The following is a 17694-nucleotide window of genomic DNA, read 5'->3' as shown; positions in this document are numbered from 1 at the left end:
ACCTCATTCAGTATCTGAGGTTTCAGTCAATACATGCACATCCAGTCACTAGTAAAGACTCATTTAGTTTGAGGCATGGTTCTAGTGTATTGGGACATTCAAACCCAGTCCCAATGAGTTTCCTTGAGCATTTGGAAGACGCTCGTAGTTAATGAGACCTTTGGTATCTGTCTCGTAGGATTCATTTGGTTTTCGATCCTGGACCAATTTGGAAATAGACCTGATGATCACTATTGCATGTTATTTCCATACCACATTTTCATATTGTTTAGTCCAAGTTGGTGAAATATGAGCACTTTGACATGTTTGGACACATAATGCTTTAGATGTGATGATCAATACTATTGGGTGTTTCATTCGAACCAAGGCATTTGGTTTAAGGTGCACTCCATTCAACACTATTTTATTTGTGGCAGCATCAGTTTGTCTAAACCGAAAAGTCATTTTAAATAAATTTTAAAATCTAAAACTTATGACATTTGTTGTTCAAGTGGGAGATTGTAAGATTTCCAATTAGGGGGGTTAGCATCGTCCAAGATTTGTTTCCAAAATCGGTTTAATGGTGTTGACTACAGATGGAGTAAGCAGAAAAGATTCAATATTGGTAAGTGATCTCTATAAAGATATTGGATTCTATTAGCATACCTTAATGGTATGAAATATATATTACTATGTGTGGACCTAAAGTATTGTTTCCTTAATGGGAAGGAAACCCTAATTTTATTGCAGGTTTGGTCCCTACCCTCACCCTTATAAATAGTTATCACTGACCCATTAAGTGAATGACTAGAGAGACCTAAAGTAAGAAGAGAAAGAGGGTAGACCAGATTAACAATGGCATTTGTGTTACAACAAGGGATTGTTTTGCTATAGCCATGGGTTCAGGTATGTTATTCTTGTCTATGTAGTAATTGTATTGTATGCTTATCTGATCTCCATGTATGTGTTGCACATATGTTTTCTATCATTAACTTGTCCAACTTTCGCTTTCTCTCAAGCTTTGCGACTTATTTATAGATTTTAATGTCAAAAATATCTTCATTTTTTTTTTCTCTTCTTTTGTCCAAAATTATCTATATTAGTCAATATGCCAACTGATGAGATCCTCCTAGCTAACTACTAAATCATCATTGTCTCTACATGATAAATAAAAATAATGACATCTAAGGACTGGATTAAGCAAATATAACAAATAAGTCCTCAATGAAATTATTTTATTACAATTTAGTTCTTCTGCTTTACAATATTACATACCTATAGGCATAGAAATAATTATTGTCACCACATAGTGTTTCGAAATATCTTATTCAAAATTTTTTTTAATCACTAATCTAACGTAAGAGTTATTTTAAAAATTATTTAAAATACAATCATTAATAAATAACAAAATTTTGAAATCCTTTGCAAACTATTACAAGACATCCCTATAAGCTTAGAAATTTTTGTCCAACCACAATTTGAGATCTCTCACTCTCTCATTTTTATGAAATAAGTTTTTTTTATTAAAAATGTCTTTCTTGCACAAACATATAAATCCAATGAAGTGATGCACGACTAAAGAGATGTCAACCATTAGGGCACCAAAACTCACAGCATTCGATTGCAATGACATAGACCACTCAAGTCCCAAAACCAAATAGATAATATTAAAAATATTCTTATTTTCACTACAACTGGTAATATAGTTCGAAATTCTCTAGTGATCCAGTTTGATTACACATAAATGTAAATGCACATAAGATTCTTCCTAACATTATTTGGATTGTTGCATCAATGATATGAATGCCTCATATAGATTTTCAAGTTCTCAAATAACAGATTTGATGTACAATCTTCCCATCGATTTGCAATTGCAAATGAGTCACTTAAACAGACTGATTTCTGATTTAATACAGATCTTGTTCCCTCTCAAAGACTCAACCACTCCTCTCATATCCTCTCCCTTCTATAAAAATACAACAACAATTGTAAAATAAAATCACATGTAACTAAGGCTAAATAATGCCTACCCTATTGATGCCATCACTGTATTCCCACCTATACTAACCATCCACTGATCATTACTTGCCATAGACCTTGAGCTTATCTTAATGATACAACTTGGTTTCTCTAAAAGTACTTTAGGAGAAGCTTTGAAGTAACTCTGTAAAATCCACAACTGTTTAGCACGGTTGGTGAAGTTGCGATATGCAAAGCCCACACTCATTAGGAGGTCTCGGTTTTCACCTCCTGGCTGTTATCTTCTCCCTCCCCCTTCTATAGTGTACCCATCTAAAAAAAAATTGATTATCAACCTCTTAGTTTGTTCTTCATTAGACTGGCCACATTGGAGACCCACTTCTTCATTTAGACCTCTCTTAACCCCAGTTCCCAAACACCTGAATTATCTGTGTGGATAACATCAGCAGCATACAAATGGGGGTTATATTCATTTGGAGGACATTTAGGACATAACACCCCTCACATGGACAGAGGGGGGTGTGCAATTTTGTTTTTCCAACAAGCATTGTAGCAATCTTTTAGCGCTTTTTTTTTTTTGGTTAAGACTACATTTTGTTATGAAAAAAGTAACCAGCAAGGAAGTACAACCTTTGTACATGAAATAGTGGAACCAATACGGTACTTTACAATTTGGATCATTTGTTTACACAATTACACGGACCTATTTGTTTGATTGAGAAAAATGGAAAAAAATAAAAAAGGGTGGAAAACTTATACTTTTTTTTTTCACAAATTACCACAAATATGAATGTTTGATTGGTTGTGTGAGGTAGTTCTAATTTCTCACAAATTACCACAAATATGAATGTCTCATTGTGTGGGTGAGAAACTTACTAGACAACCTTTTTTAATGCATTTTATCTTATCTATTGGTGTAGCACACAATTTTTTCCCACCCAACTTCGGCGCTGCACATGAAAAAGCTTGATCATTTACGTCTATTTCTATCTTCCTCTCTTTTCCTCTTTGTCCTGTAGAATCCCACCACACCTCTCTTTCTTACCAATTTCCATCACACCTCCATTTCATCGCTCTGTCCTACCAATTTTCACCTCTCTAAAAATTACTTATTCTATCATTTTCCTTCCTTTTTCTTTTCTTATCGACACAACTCATAGCATGTGAGATTTATTCTCACAATTTTCTCATTCTTTTGTACCTTTTAAATAAACAGCCATAACATAATACCAACTCTATAATCAAAATAAGGAAGAAGACGTGAGACATTGTGTTGATCTCCTTAGAATGGAAAGGAAAGTTGTATTCATCATCTGATCATGAGATCAAAAGGTGGTTTCATGCCCCATTCTTTTCATGGAGAAGTGTGTGGTGGGAGGTTTTGAAGAGGACAAAAGGTGAAGAGAGGAGTATCACAAAGGCAATTGACACCTCCTAAATGGGACTCTCTCTCTCTCTCTCTCTTGATGATCAAACGATGTTGGTAGAGATAAAGAAGACAGTGATATATAACTTCTTATAAGTCATAACATTGCGCCACTAGGAGATTCGACATTGCGCCACTAGGAGATTCGACAGTGACATGTAACAGCTTGACTGTGCTACACTGGGAGATTTTGTATGTTTTAATTATGGACGAAGTTTTTCTTCACGGTAGTGAGGATCACCTTTTCATTCTAAGGTTCATAAATTCCTATAAAAATTTTAGAACATTTTCAAAATACCCCCAGATACCACTTGCATGCATCTAAGACCTGTTCGGTGAATGGATTCCCATTCAGTGGCCTTAAGGGAACTCGGTCCTTCATTTAATATTACAGCAACACTTCTTGCATGGTTCGGATGATACCCAAAGGCCAAAGCAAAGTACGAACAGCCTCTCATCACCATCTAATTCACTTCTCCCAAATGCTCTCCGCACTTATACTTCATCATCATCCTTATAAATACAAACCTTCTTCCTCAAGTACACTTACTGTAGCCTATTCATGGCTATCTACTAATACTTCAACTTGTGCCTTGTGTTCAGGTCAGTTCTTAACCATACTTGTTCTTTCATTTTATCTTTCAGTTATTATCTTTGAAACCATGGAAGAACTCTTACTCTTTCTTATCTCTTTCTCTTATCCACTTTGCATGCACTATAGCATTATGGAGCACTAGATTGGTTTAAGGAATATTACAGGATCACTATTCATTTGCTGAGAGATGAAGACTTCTATGGTGGTTGAGATACTTCTTCTGCTTTGCTCTCTTGTTTGGGCAGGTTTGAACTCACATCTGCTTTTATGTGTGAAATAAAACAGATTTAACTAAGGTGGGATGCTCACTGGTGGATGATAATGGAACTGAGTTAAGGGTGTCAATTTTGAACCGGAATAGAAAATCGAAATTAGAAGTTGATAAAATCCAGAACCAACCGAACCGTTCCATATGTAGGTGGTTTAGTTTTGATTTGTTACAAAATTATAATAGGGTTTGGTTCGGTTTGGGCTTGGTAGGCTGTTGAGTCAGACCGACAAACCACAAGAAATTCGAACCAAACCAAACCATCAATGAAATCGATTAACCACTGAACCAATAAATCAAGACCAAACCAACTAACATCCTTGTGGTGAGATCTTGGGATCAAATCCCATATTCATTCCAGGGTTAATTCTATACCTTTAGATTTTCTTCTGTAAATATTTCAAGACTGATCATCCAAGTCCAGATCTGAATCAGAGCTGATCCAAACCAAAATATAAATATTCAAAGCGAGGTCTAAGTGACAATTAGTCAATCCTTATATCACTCTTGATTGCATATCCAAATCTAAATTAGTTGCTTCTAAAGGTGTTTGTCTATCTTTGGAAACCCAGTCTGAGCTCTTGTGACATTTCTATTTTAAATATGAAGAAGGTTCAAAACAGAATAGGATCAGAACTGAAACTTTGGCAGCTTGGAGTTCTAGAGCAAGCTTGGTATTACCTTTCATTTCGAATGATCTGAAACTGACCTGTTGTTGGTTGACGTAGGAAATGAAATTGATGCTTCAATCTATGACTACTCTGCCAGCATATTGGTAAGTGATTATTCTATATCTGAGAGATAAATCAATATTTTTTTTTCAAGTCTATATATTTGGTTACACAGACTGTTTCAATATCAAAATTTTCTTCCACAGCACTTGTAATAGGGAGAGTAATGGTATTAAGCAAGGATTAAAGTATCGGTATCGATCGTCGTATCGGTCGGTCAAAATTAAGATACGTATCAGAGGGTATTGTATCGTATTGGAGATACGCTAAAGATACGCACATAAATGGATAGGAAACACTTTTTTATATACTTTTGCATAAAAAAATAGTTAAAAAAAATTATATATAACATGTATTATGCATAAACAGTAAATTGAGAGTATCGCACTAAGAATCCAAGGTTTGTAATTGTCCCATAAATGTAAAATCCTTGTTCCCAACCTTTATTTCCACTTTAGTTAGAAAGAAAAATGGTTGGCAGCAATTTTGGAACAAAAACACCTCAGAAAATTGTGTTTTTCTAAAAAATTACCTATTTTGGCCATTTTATGACCGTATCGGTACGTATCTGTGTGTATCGGTCGATACATACCGATACACACCAATACATACCGATACATACCGATACGTATCGATACATACTTAAATGTACATTTCACTTTAATTTTGAATTTTTCATTAAGTATCAGTACATATCGGTGAGTATCGGTGCGTATCGGTGGTGTATCGGTGCGTATCGGTGGTGTATCGGTGCGTATCGATACATAAGGGTTTTTAATTTTTCATGTATCGTATCGGTATGTATCGTGCCGATACCTACCGATACGGATACGTATCGGCCGATACGACACGATACGCACCGATACTTAAAACCATGGTATTAAGTATTATAAATCCTCAGCTTGGCCCTATGACAGAGCGGGGGCCAATGGGAATGCATGCAGAAACATCAACAGGGGTGGGATATTCACCTTTCATGAGGGGCAAGCTGGTCATTTCACCTCCCTATGTGTCTGGACGCAGGGCTCAAGTTGCCTTTCAGGAAACTTTTTTCTTCATACAATACAATCAGATTACATATGGCATAACAAGAAGAGATAAGCCAACCCCCCCCCCCCCCCCTTTTAATGTTTTTCTTTACCCTCCCCTTTGTGCATCTCCAGCTCCCCTGCCCCTGCCCCTCCCTCTCCCTTGGGTCTTCTGCAAGGTTCACCTGCATTCAATTCCATACCCGATACGTTCGAATGCTCCCATATCACACAGGTATCAGTATCGGTATGAGGATCACCTAAGTCCAATACAAATCGGCAATACACCCAAACTGATATCGATATTTAGAACAGCTGTCCCCAGAGAAAGAGAGAATTCCCTCATGAACAAAAGAGATTTAGCCTTTCTTATAAGAGAAATAAAACAAATATTATGTAGGCCTACACATGCAATAAAATCAAACAATATTAAAAATAAAATGTAATAAACGAGATTGATTATTATGAAAGACAATAATCTCACAAAACATCCAACGAATGGTTAATTATGTATAATATGCGATTCTGTGGTTTCTGCCTGGAAATAGCATTTTCCATTAATCATACGATCCAATTCAGATTTCTAAGTGGATGAACTTCATGATGCACCTGGAAATAGCTTTCTCAAAAAGATTAACCACTTAATTCATAATTTACTACAATCAGTTAAAATAAATGGGAATATTATGCATCAGCCTTGGAATCATCTACTGGATCAAGTAAGGTAATGAGCACCAGCTAATAAATATTCTAATAGTAAGCTATGGAAAACACCATCATCACACTAGAAGACAGCATTTTTCATCTGAAGAAAATCATTTTACATTTCAAAGAGTATGCTTTGAGCTTTGAGAGAAAAATAGAGTAGTTTCAGTAATCTGGGATTTCTCAGTGGAAATTTATGTCTGGCCTTGATTTGTGGTTGAGAGTTTTTAGTTTTTTCATTTTGTGGGTAACCCTTGATTGTTGAGTTTGTATGCTTCACAACATAGCAAAGTAATGTTTCATCAGGTCCTTAAATGAAGCCATCTAGGCAAGCAAACTTGGATAATAAATGTATTACAAACAATACTTAATAGGATATGAGTACACACTGAGGCAAGGAAACCTGACAGGAAATGTACTCTAAACTATTAAGGATTGGATAAGAACTTTAATTGGTATATTCTTTTATACTGATTGTCTCTTGTTTTCAGTGTTTGGGTGAAGCCCAAAAACCACAGTATGGGGGAGGTTTGATTCTCAATCCTGAATTTAGTGATGGCTTACAAGGATGGACTGTTTTCGGACATGGGAATATAGAGTTGAGGACATCTACGCAAGGAAACCAGTTCATTGTTGCATACAATAGAACTAACCCACAAGACAGCTTCTCACAAATGATATATTTGAAAGAAGGAATCTTCTACACTTTTTCAGGTAATTCTTCAGTCTTAACTGATATTCATGGCCAATGCATCTTATGAGTTGACACCAAAAGTCACAAGCTATTATAAATTAATCCAATAGAACCAACCATCATGGCAGTCGAGATTTGTCAACCCATTCAAGATCAACTCAGAGAAGCACAGCCAAGAGGGACTCAAACCGGAATACAAACCAGATTAGTAGCGACTGACCTGAAATATAAATAGACACTTTCGCAACTTACTCCAAGATGAAAGGCAGAAGACTTATTTCTGAAACATCAACACATTTGTAAGATATACAACAAAAGAAAAGATGGCATTTGTAGAAATATGGACCCTGTTCCAGTTGATTCAATCATTGTTGATTCAATATCTTCTTTATCCCTGTTCCAGTTGATGCATTTAGTTATTAGTTTCCTCTAGTGTTCCTCATGCACTTGTCTGCCCAACGATTTAGTATACACATTTTCACATCTCAACAATTAGACTTATGGCATTTTCAGCTTGGGTACAAATTAAAGGAGGTAGTAACACAATGGTGGTAGCTGCACTCAAAATTTCACAAGATCAAAATATGGTTGTTGGGGCTGTGGTAGCCCAGTATGGCTGCTGGTCTATGCTCAAAGGAGGCCTGTCTGTAAATTTCTCTGGACCAACTGAGCTTTACTTTGAGGTCAGATGTACTTAAGAATCTTTTGATCTTGTATAACTTTTCAGTTTTAGAATATGAGATGGCACCGCAATCAGCAATCTCTCTATATTTAAATGGAAATCAGATTTCTCAGACCAACAAATATTTCATAAATGATAGCTTACATCACCTATCTTTTAGATTAATGGAAGAAAATAAAAGGCATGGATATTTCATGCTTCATATAATCTAATATGTTTCATAGATCATACATCTACGTTTAACATTTTCCACAATCAACTTTTATAGAGCAGAAATATAGTCATTGAGATATGGGCAGACAATGTTTCTCTACAACCATTTAGCAAAGATCAATGGCAAAAGCAGCAAACAGATAGCATTGAGAAGGTAATGTATAAGGTCTCCTAGAATTTACATTATCAAAAACAGAAATTTCCAAGTGATTGACTATAACACAGAAGTGACTAATCTACACAGATTCGTAAGAGGAAGGTGCGATTCCATGTATCTGACAAAGAAGGAAAGATGATCCATAGTGCAACAGTCTCAATGGAGAGCTTAAGGCCTCAATTCCCACTCGGATGTGGCACTTCTGAGGCCATCCTCAGTAACAAGGATTATCAAGACTGGTTTACTTCCCGGTTCACTGCAACTACATTTGACAATGAAATGAAGTGGTACAGCACTGAAATCAACCGTGGGAAAGAGAACTACTCAATCCCAGATGCCATGGTAACCTTTTTCAAGGAACATAGGATCTCCATAAGAGGTCATAACATCTTCTGGGATGACCCAAGGTTCCAACCAAAGTGGTTGAAATCCCTACCTCCAGAAGAGTTGAAAGTTGCTGCACTAAATAGATTGCATTCAGTGGTATCAAGATACTCTGGTCAACTTATTGCATGGGATGTCATGAATGAGAATCTGCACTTTTCCTACTTTGAAGATAAGCTTGGGCCATATGCCTCAGCATATTTCTTCTACAAAGTTCAGCAGCTAGATCCAAGGACAGATCTTTTTATGAATGAGTATAATACATTGGAAAATGCAAAAGATTTAAATGCTACCCCAGCTATGTACTTGCAAAAGCTTAGGGAGATCAGGTCATTCGCTACCAACAAAGGAATGTTGGCATCAATTGGACTGGAATCCCATTTTGATGAACCCGATATCCCTTATATGAGAGCTTGTTTGGATACTCTCGGTGCTACCCAATTACCAATTTGGCTCACAGAATTGGATGTTACCAGAGGCCCAAATCAGGTACAATCACTGCTCCTTTTATCTCATTCTAAGATATATTATTCTAAAATTCAGCTTTGTTACTGATGCATTGAAATTGATAAACAAATAGTAGTGCAACCCAAATAATAGAAAAGCTATGGCAGGAAATAGGCTAGCTGGATATCTGAAAACAAGGCTGTGGGCCTGTGGCCACCAATAGACTCCAATTCTAGGGTCCTGAAATTAGGTTTCTTTTCCTTTGATGAATAAGTAAAGTTTCAATATTGGCTGTTTTCTGAAAATCTAATAGACTACATAACAAAAATCAAATAAGCATAATTTTATGCCGGAGATGGGATAATCTGGTAACTGGGCCCAGGCAGATATGGTCTGATACCATGATCTCACTGCTCTGATACCCTGATTGATTATGAGGAATGCTTAGTCTGTCAATATGACAGCCTCTTTGTTTATAATCAGTGACTTACAGGTACAAGTACTATAATATTAATATCCATAAGGACAGATTTACCTTTACGCCCATATTAAAAAAAACAATCTCAAGAATAGATAATAATTGGACTACGTTTGTGTTATGCTGAAATTGCAGTAGAAATGGAAGAAGAAAACACACTCCAAAGTATCAACCAACAGATCATAAGAGTTGGAGAAAAAGAAAACCCTAGTAGAGGAGAACTCTTATCTCTTAAAAACTCTCTGGCTTGTTACAAGAAACATACACAGGTAACTAGTTGATGGATTCTACTTCACAAACGCATATAGCGACCTCAACCCTCTCCCTGATGGGTTCTAGGAAACTAGAAATAATCCAAAACTTAAGAACCCACAAGATAAGCATATCCAATTTTATTTAATTATTTGAGAAACCTAGTAATATACAATGATTAAGATGTCTCAAAATACTGAAAATAGATAAATATAATCCACCAACCTGCATAAATTAATACTATCATGCAGGAAAACCACAAATAAAATTTCTCTGTAGGAAAAAAAAAAAATAATAACGTTCCATTCAAGATGTACAAGATTACAGGAAACAGCCTCTCCACGAAGCAGGGGTGTAAGGCTGTGTACATTATGAACTTCCCCAGACCCCGTAGTGGCAGGAGCATCATGCACTGGGTAATGCTCTTTTCAAGATTTGAAAGATTAAGGAGCTTTAGACCTATATAGTGTAGTTACACAGAAATAAGATACAAGCTCATTTAAACACATCTGAAATGATGAAATCAATCCAAAAAGTTCCACCAACTATGCCTCATTTCCAGGCTGGAAGCTCCTTCAAAAATCTTTCATACCTCAAGCCCGTTCGGCCAAAACCTAGCTTACGATTGGTGTTTAAAAATCTTTGGTTTTTTTCCTTCCACAGCACGTCGAAAATAGGAAAAGGGATCAAGTTCCCGGATAAATAAGCTCAAAGGAAGGAATCAGTAGCAGACCACAATCAACATTAGCAGAAAAGAGCTGTCTTACAAAATGGTGGTCCCTGAAACAGTCAGGGCCACAAGATAAAATCTCAATAATCCCAGACATTCAGGGATTGCATATAAAACTATCCCAAAAACAAAAATTAAGAGAGAGAGAGAGAGAGAAAATTTAATTCCAGCCCCAACCATCTCTCCTCAAAAGTGAAATGAATTGCTGCAAGAAGATGTCAAATTCAAAGCCCTCTAACATAAAAGTAAGATGTCATCAGAAGTTAACATAAAAGTAAAATGCCATCAGAAGTTAACATAAAAGTTAAATGTCATCAGAAGATATAAATAAAAGGATGATTTCCCCTTGCAATATTATGAATAATAGAGTGGTGGCTTAATGCACAAAAACATAATTCTGGAGACATTTTTTTCCATATAGTTTTAAGGCTGGAAATCTTTGAGGTTTATAGCTGAGATGAGATTATTCTGGAGGTGTTATTCAAGGTTTTGATTAGATTTATGTGAAGGATGGATAATTAGGATTCATCATTCATCCATGCAAGAAACCAGGATCCAATTAGTGGACTATAGTGAAATTCCAAGGCCGTTTCAGAATACAAGACCAATTTCATTGAACACTTTTCTAGAAGACAGAATAGAGATGCTCCAATACGTCTTTGTAGTAAAGCAGCACATATCAACCAGACTGAGAGATAAACAGAAGTGGTAAATCAATGTTACTGAACATTGGGAGACAGCATTCAATATCATGGTCAACAGGTATTCAAGAGACAACTAAAGACAATCCTCTACCATAAACATGAGGATGAATTCTCTTGACATGAAGGTGGTTAATGCACAACATGCCATAGCTGCCTATACATAGCAACAAAAGCAAGTTAAAGCCGCACAGTAAGACAATGCTTAATCCATTCTGTACAAATCTAGTTGATAGGATTCTTTTTCCTTGTCCTTCAAATAATTTCAGTTATAAGTATTGCCAGATATTGTTAGACTGCTTTAGGATTCTCTCTGAACCTTCAAGAGTTTCCCATGGCTAATACAGCAGTATTCCCCTTAAATCATTTTTAGATCCTTCTACAAGATAGCTCTCCTGTTAAATAATTTTTCTTCATCTTTGATGCAATAAATTATATTATTTTGATGGCCCTTCTGGGTGGCAGGCTAGATACTTGGAAGAGATAATGAGAGAGGCGTATTCTCATCCTTCGGTCCAAGGGATCATAGTCTGGGCAGGATGGAAACCCACAGGTTGTAGTAGGATGTGTTTAACAGATAACAGTTTCAAGAATTTGCCAACAGGTGATGTTGTTGACAAGTTGATCCAGGAGTGGAGTACTAACGTCTTGCAGGGTACAACAGACATCAATGGAATATATGAACACTCGGTTTTCCTTGGAGAATACCTTGTAACAGTCACAAATGCACAGAACACTACCTCACTTAAACAGACATTGGAGGTGACAAGGGAGCAGTCTGAAGCACTAGATGTGTTGATTGCAATATGAGAACAGGCCACCATGTCAAGACAGTATAAGAAATAGCTTGTATGGAGTAATAAGAGTTAAAATTGGGAACTGGACCCATGTTCAACCAATGCTATTTTTACTTTGGTCACTTAAGAGTTTGATTTGTTTTTATGCCCTCAAAAAATTTAGTCTGTTAAGGTTACTATATTGTAACCCATCTTAGTTTTGGATCAACTGACTACCAGAAAGTCATAGATGTGTGAAATCAAATGGGAAGCAGTTCTGCCAGAATAGGAGGCCTAGGGCGTTTCCCAGCATTATGAGTGTGCATAGGTACCTTCGCAGGACTTTTCCCAGTGCCTGTATGAACTTACTCTTGCCTTTGGAAATTCCACAGACAAAGGTCACATATTATTGGCCCCTAGGCCTCATTCCACTTCCCCAGTCATCCCCTTGTCAGGGATGTTCTTAGCAGAAAACCTCCCATAAATTAATTGAACTACATTAGAGAGGTGGTTTAGTCAACTACATGCATTGTTACGATGCTGTGAGTGTGGCAACATAGATGAGCAAGGAAATGCAAGCCAAAGTCAAGCAAGAAGAGGATAACAGTAGAAGGGGAAAAATAACTGAACTCATTCTTTCAGTTTGTAGTTCTATTGAGATCTATAAACTACTTGCCCCATAGTTACTATGGGTTAGATATGGCAAATTTTATTTAGATCTGTTTTAATCTCCAACTCCCCAATTTTTTTAATAGATCCATTGTCCTTGCTTGCGTACGATCACAAACTATTGACATGATGAGTCACTCATAAACATGACAACCAAAGGTTTTCCTGCACAAATCCCTTGTATCTTTCTTTCTGAATTCTTGATTGGAGTCTCCTTCTGAAATTAGGATAAGTTGCTTGCATCTCTCTGTGCTCCCTACACTTACTTTATTTTGAATCTATGGCCTTCCCAATCCTCACAAAGTGAAGGCAAGTATGCTTTGTCTATGCAAATTTGGATAGCCAAATTATGTGCATTTCCTCTTGCAATTATTCACTAGTCCAAAACAACGGGTTTGATTTTCAGAGAAACCATATTTATTTTGTAAAGCCACTACTGGATTTTCCTTTTACAAAACATTGGTTTGAAGAAGAATGGTTTTTGTTATTAGCAGTTATATGGTTTTCACAATCTTATGGGAGCTAGCTTCTCACCACCATTAGATTTCCACTTGCTTTGTTACCCTTTTGATCCCTTCAGAAAAGGAGGCGGGGTAAAAAGTCTGACCAAACTCTAATATCCTTACTGAGATCCATCTTTATGATAAATCCATAGTAACTTGCACTTTACGAAAGAGGGAAAAGAAAGCCAAGGAGAGTCATCTATGAAGGTACAGTTTACATGCCAATTAACTAATCAAATCTTGACTAAAGGCAAAAGAGAGATGATGACATCAAACTTTCTAGACTTGAAGACCTGTCAAACCTTGACATTGATACTTTTTTAATGCTTATCATAAGGTCCTAAAATTATATGGCATTCCTATTGCACCACTGAAAATCATCACTCATCCTTCCCAACAGGTCCATCAATGTTGGTGGTAATCACTCCCAATGGTTTTGCTACCTGAAATCAGCTAGCCCAAAGGGTTTGCCAAAGCTGGCAATGGTCTTTCCCTTCAAGTTATGTTATCACTTATCACTAGTGATCATCTTTTATGAGCAAGATGCATTCTGTCACAATCATCTTCCCAATCATGTGTCACCATTAACCATAGAACTTCACCAACATACTTGCTGCTGGAAAGCAAGCTTTCCCCAGCAAGATCAACACTCTGCTCTGCACAAATTCAGTACTAGCACTGGCCCACTCTATATTTTGTTTTATATTGCAAGACCTAATGGCAGTATAACAGGATCTACATAATATTGGCATGGGTGGGCCTGAGATCTTTGCGATGACATTGACAAAACGATTGTAGGGGGACATAATTTGCATTTATCTACAGTTATTTTATATTTTTTCATCTCCATAACCCTTATTGAACGGGTTTTAAAGGATTTATAAAAGAGTCTCTTCCGTGTGAGATGTTTTATGTGCATCTTCTTGAGGTCTACAACTGACATTAAGAGGCTCCATACACTGCTGCTCTATATAAGTGACACGATGTGTGAGTTGTGTCATCATCTCTATGAGGCATAGTTGTCAAGGCACTGCCAAGGCGAGTGCCTTGGCATCCAGGTGGTTTGCATAGGGCCTAGGAGGTTGTCGCTTTATTGCATTGTATGTCGTCTTATGTTTTGGAACCTATTTATAACGATGCCTTGGCGTCCAGGTGGTTTGCCTGGGGCCTAGGCGACTGTTGTCTTATTGCACTGCATGTCACGTATTGGCACTGATTTATGATATTAAAATACAATTTAAGCAAATAAATATACTTAATATATTATTCATAAATAAGCAAAAACCCATATTCGAATCCAATAAAAATAGTTTAAAAATCAAATTCCAAAATGATAAAAAGTCAACCCCCAGTCGAAGAACAAAAACTAGATTTTTTGTTATAGGGGCGATTTTCAACTTTTAAATGCGGAGGTTTTTCTCAATTCTGAAAATTTTATAAATCTTATCATGGTAAAACATCGTCAAAAACTAAAAGTCCAATAAAATAATATTTTTTTTTGATATCCATACGATTATTTTAATTCAGGTGATTTTAATAGCATTCGTGGCACTTTAAAATAAGTTTGATCGAAATATAAATGTGTCATTACAACTCATATTTAAGTAATTTTAGACTTATTGGAAAGCTGATAGGTCTGTAGATTGCTGCCTACCATGGCTCTGATACAATTGATGATGTTTATTAGTCAGAAAAGGCGAACACTAGAAACCAGATTCGCAATGAAACTGAAAACTGAGAACATTGGTAGAAATTAAATAGGATCAGAACTAGAAAACCATATATCCGATGGGACTGAAAATAATACAGAATGTAGCTCCTAATACGGTCAGTACATGGTTAAAATATCAAAGAAAGATGATGGTTAGATTAAGAGAAACATACAAGAACAGAAATTAAAAAATCAAGAGATAATTAGAAACTTGAAGAAAAATAGCTAGAACTCACAATGGCTGATTGGAAGAACACCAAATTTTGGTCAAAGGTAGAAAGGGAAGAGTGGGAATAACAAAATAAAATTTAAGGTCCATCTGATGGCTAAATACGTAGAAATAAGAGACTGAAGGATGGTCATATCAGAAAATCACATGACAGTAGACTTGAATAAAACCTGCAAAATATTATGCGAAGAATAAAAGCAAGTATAGATATAAAAGTAAAACACAAAATAGAGATCAGAAGTCAACAAAATAGGTCACAGTTGGATGAGTAAGCTTGCTGGAAAATTCTGCAAAATAGTAGGAAGAAGAAGGGGTTAGAAGGAAGGGGGATATGACCAGGGCTTCAACACCTAGGTCAACAGCTGAATCACCACTGCAGAGATACTCACATAGAGCATAGTTTTCTCAAGCATCAAAATCTGTGGGCAAGTGTTCTGTTCTTCTTTATTTATAAAAACTGATTGCTAGTTTAAAAAAATAGAAACCACTAATGGTCTCAATGACTAAGAATATCCTAGTCAAGGATCAAGGACCTTTGCAAAAAGGAGGATCGAGCAGTTTCCCTTCGCCCACGGTGAAGGGGCAATCCCTTCCCTTGTCAAAGAGTTTGGGTGTCTTGGGATGGGTATCAAGAACAGTTGAAAGGGCATTATCAACTTCATACAGTGGGGAATAGAGTAATAATGACCCTAGATGGGTGTACTTTTCCTTCACCCACGATGGAGGAAAACTTTCTCCCTGCAAGAAAAGGAAAATTTCTAAAATAAAAAGATACTCTCAGATGTAATTACTTATTGACAGAGTATTCTACATAATAGAAACTAAATAAAATCTAGGATCATAACAAAGCTCCAGTATAGCTGTCCACTGACCGGCCCACACAACTACTTGTGAACAGTACCAACAAACTTTCTTCTTCCTGAACTGCATCACATGCAAGCCCTTCCCCACCCCAAATGCAGGCCTGAGTCGCCTGACATCCCAAATATCCCAGATCCCTACTGCAATTGTTAATGGATTAGGAGCCTACTTTTTCACAATGGTCGCCTGAGAACAACTTTCTTGCAAATAAAACTTCGGAATTAGTTGCACTGGAATTTCTTCAAACGGGTGTACGCTGGGAAATGTTTCTGAAGCTAACCAACATTGAATTTGACAAAAAGGACATGATCCTCACAACTATTGCACTTCATTTAGCCCTTTCCACCATATCCCAACCCAGATTGCTCGTCAGTGCACTCAGTAGCCTTACCAGTGCCCAACTTTCCATGCATATTCAGTGACAGGAGCAGTCACCACGAAAAAAATAAAATGGGTTCTCAAAACTACATTTATGTTCACTAATAAGAACATCCAGGACTCCAAGAGAATACAAAACAAAGTTGGAGCTGGTAGACATGCTAGCAAGCACCATAATGTCAGAGACCTCCATTTTTACATTGAAGAAATACATGAGTGGTGTATCAATCTGGAATTGACACCTTTAAGCTTCCAAATGTGGCTTCAACTCTGCTCTAAGTGGTGATTTTTATCTAAAATATGGACTACTATTATCCGCTCCCATAAGCCAGCTGACCACGCCCCAATTATTCCTAAAAAAATCAATATCAAAAACTGAGTCAGGGATAACAACTACTACTAGAAATATATCTTCTCGTCTCTGTTAGCATGAAGAGGAGAAATACAATCACAAACCACTGCAGAGTATAGATTCCATAATGATTGCATCCAATGAAGTTCTGAAATTATCTACGATTTTATGAAAGTATTTTTGAGTAATCAATATACGGCTTCCTTTAAAATTTCAAAAAAAAAAAGTGTAATCAATCTAAGGTTACAATAAGAATAGCCTCATACCCTAAGAATTATATGTCCCTATTAAATTTAGCCACTAAATACACAATTTTTGACATATGCATCACAACTGTATCTTTGAAAGCATATAAGACACATGTTAACCTGTTTATGCATTTTGCATGTTAAGGTGAACATGAATCACTTCCATCGGCTGAAGCAAGAAGTCTCAGATTATCACCTTACTAGATGGTCAAGCTTCATCACTAGACAGAGCACATATAGTTTTTGTTAACTTGGTACCATTTCTGTCTGGAAATCATATTGGTTAAAAATGTGTCTGAGAGCTCAATACAAATAATTTCTGTGAAAATTATTGAAAACATTAGAATGGGAAGGAACTACCTACTTTCAGATTACACTTCTTATACAGAATGTCCAAGAATATTTTTCTTTGGGAAATTAAAAGATGATCCTAAACTTTTCTGTCCCCTGAAGCCAGAAAAAAGAAATACAACTGAGCAAAATAAAAATCTAAAGTGAGGTAAAAAAAAAAAAAAAA

General features: G+C 36.4%; 1 protein-coding gene across 1 annotated transcript; it reads left to right on the top strand.

The window, feature by feature from the left end:
- The first annotated feature begins 3828 nt into the window (after positions 1-3828).
- Positions 3829-12369, top strand: LOC122093517 (endo-1,4-beta-xylanase 4-like). The gene is made up of 8 exons (XM_042663862.1): positions 3829-3988; positions 4107-4225; positions 4977-5023; positions 7204-7426; positions 7920-8089; positions 8357-8455; positions 8546-9331; positions 11916-12369. Exons 2-8 carry the CDS (start codon positions 4168-4170, stop codon positions 12258-12260), a joined length of 1728 nt encoding a protein of 575 aa, XP_042519796.1. The 5' UTR covers positions 3829-3988; positions 4107-4167; the 3' UTR covers positions 12261-12369.
- The last annotated feature ends 5325 nt before the right edge of the window (positions 12370-17694 follow it).

This window comes from Macadamia integrifolia, chromosome 11 (assembly GCF_013358625.1).
Source record: "Macadamia integrifolia cultivar HAES 741 chromosome 11, SCU_Mint_v3, whole genome shotgun sequence".
Taxonomy (NCBI): Eukaryota; Viridiplantae; Streptophyta; class Magnoliopsida; order Proteales; family Proteaceae; genus Macadamia; species Macadamia integrifolia.
This window is presented reverse-complemented; position numbering and strand designations above follow the sequence as displayed.

What these genes read in the sequence shown, in the direction of transcription:
- LOC122093517 (XM_042663862.1), top strand. Translation starts at nt 4,168, where the DNA reads ATGAAGACTTCTATGGTGGTTGAGATACTTCTTCTGCTTTGCTCTCTT. An exon ending in AATCTTCTACACTTTTTCAG is followed by an intron (nt 7,427 to 7,919) that starts GTAATTCTTCAG and finishes TGGCATTTTCAG; the next exon opens with CTTGGGTACAAATTAAAGGA. An exon ending in CAACTGAGCTTTACTTTGAG is followed by an intron (nt 8,090 to 8,356) that starts GTCAGATGTACT and finishes CAACTTTTATAG; the next exon opens with AGCAGAAATATAGTCATTGA.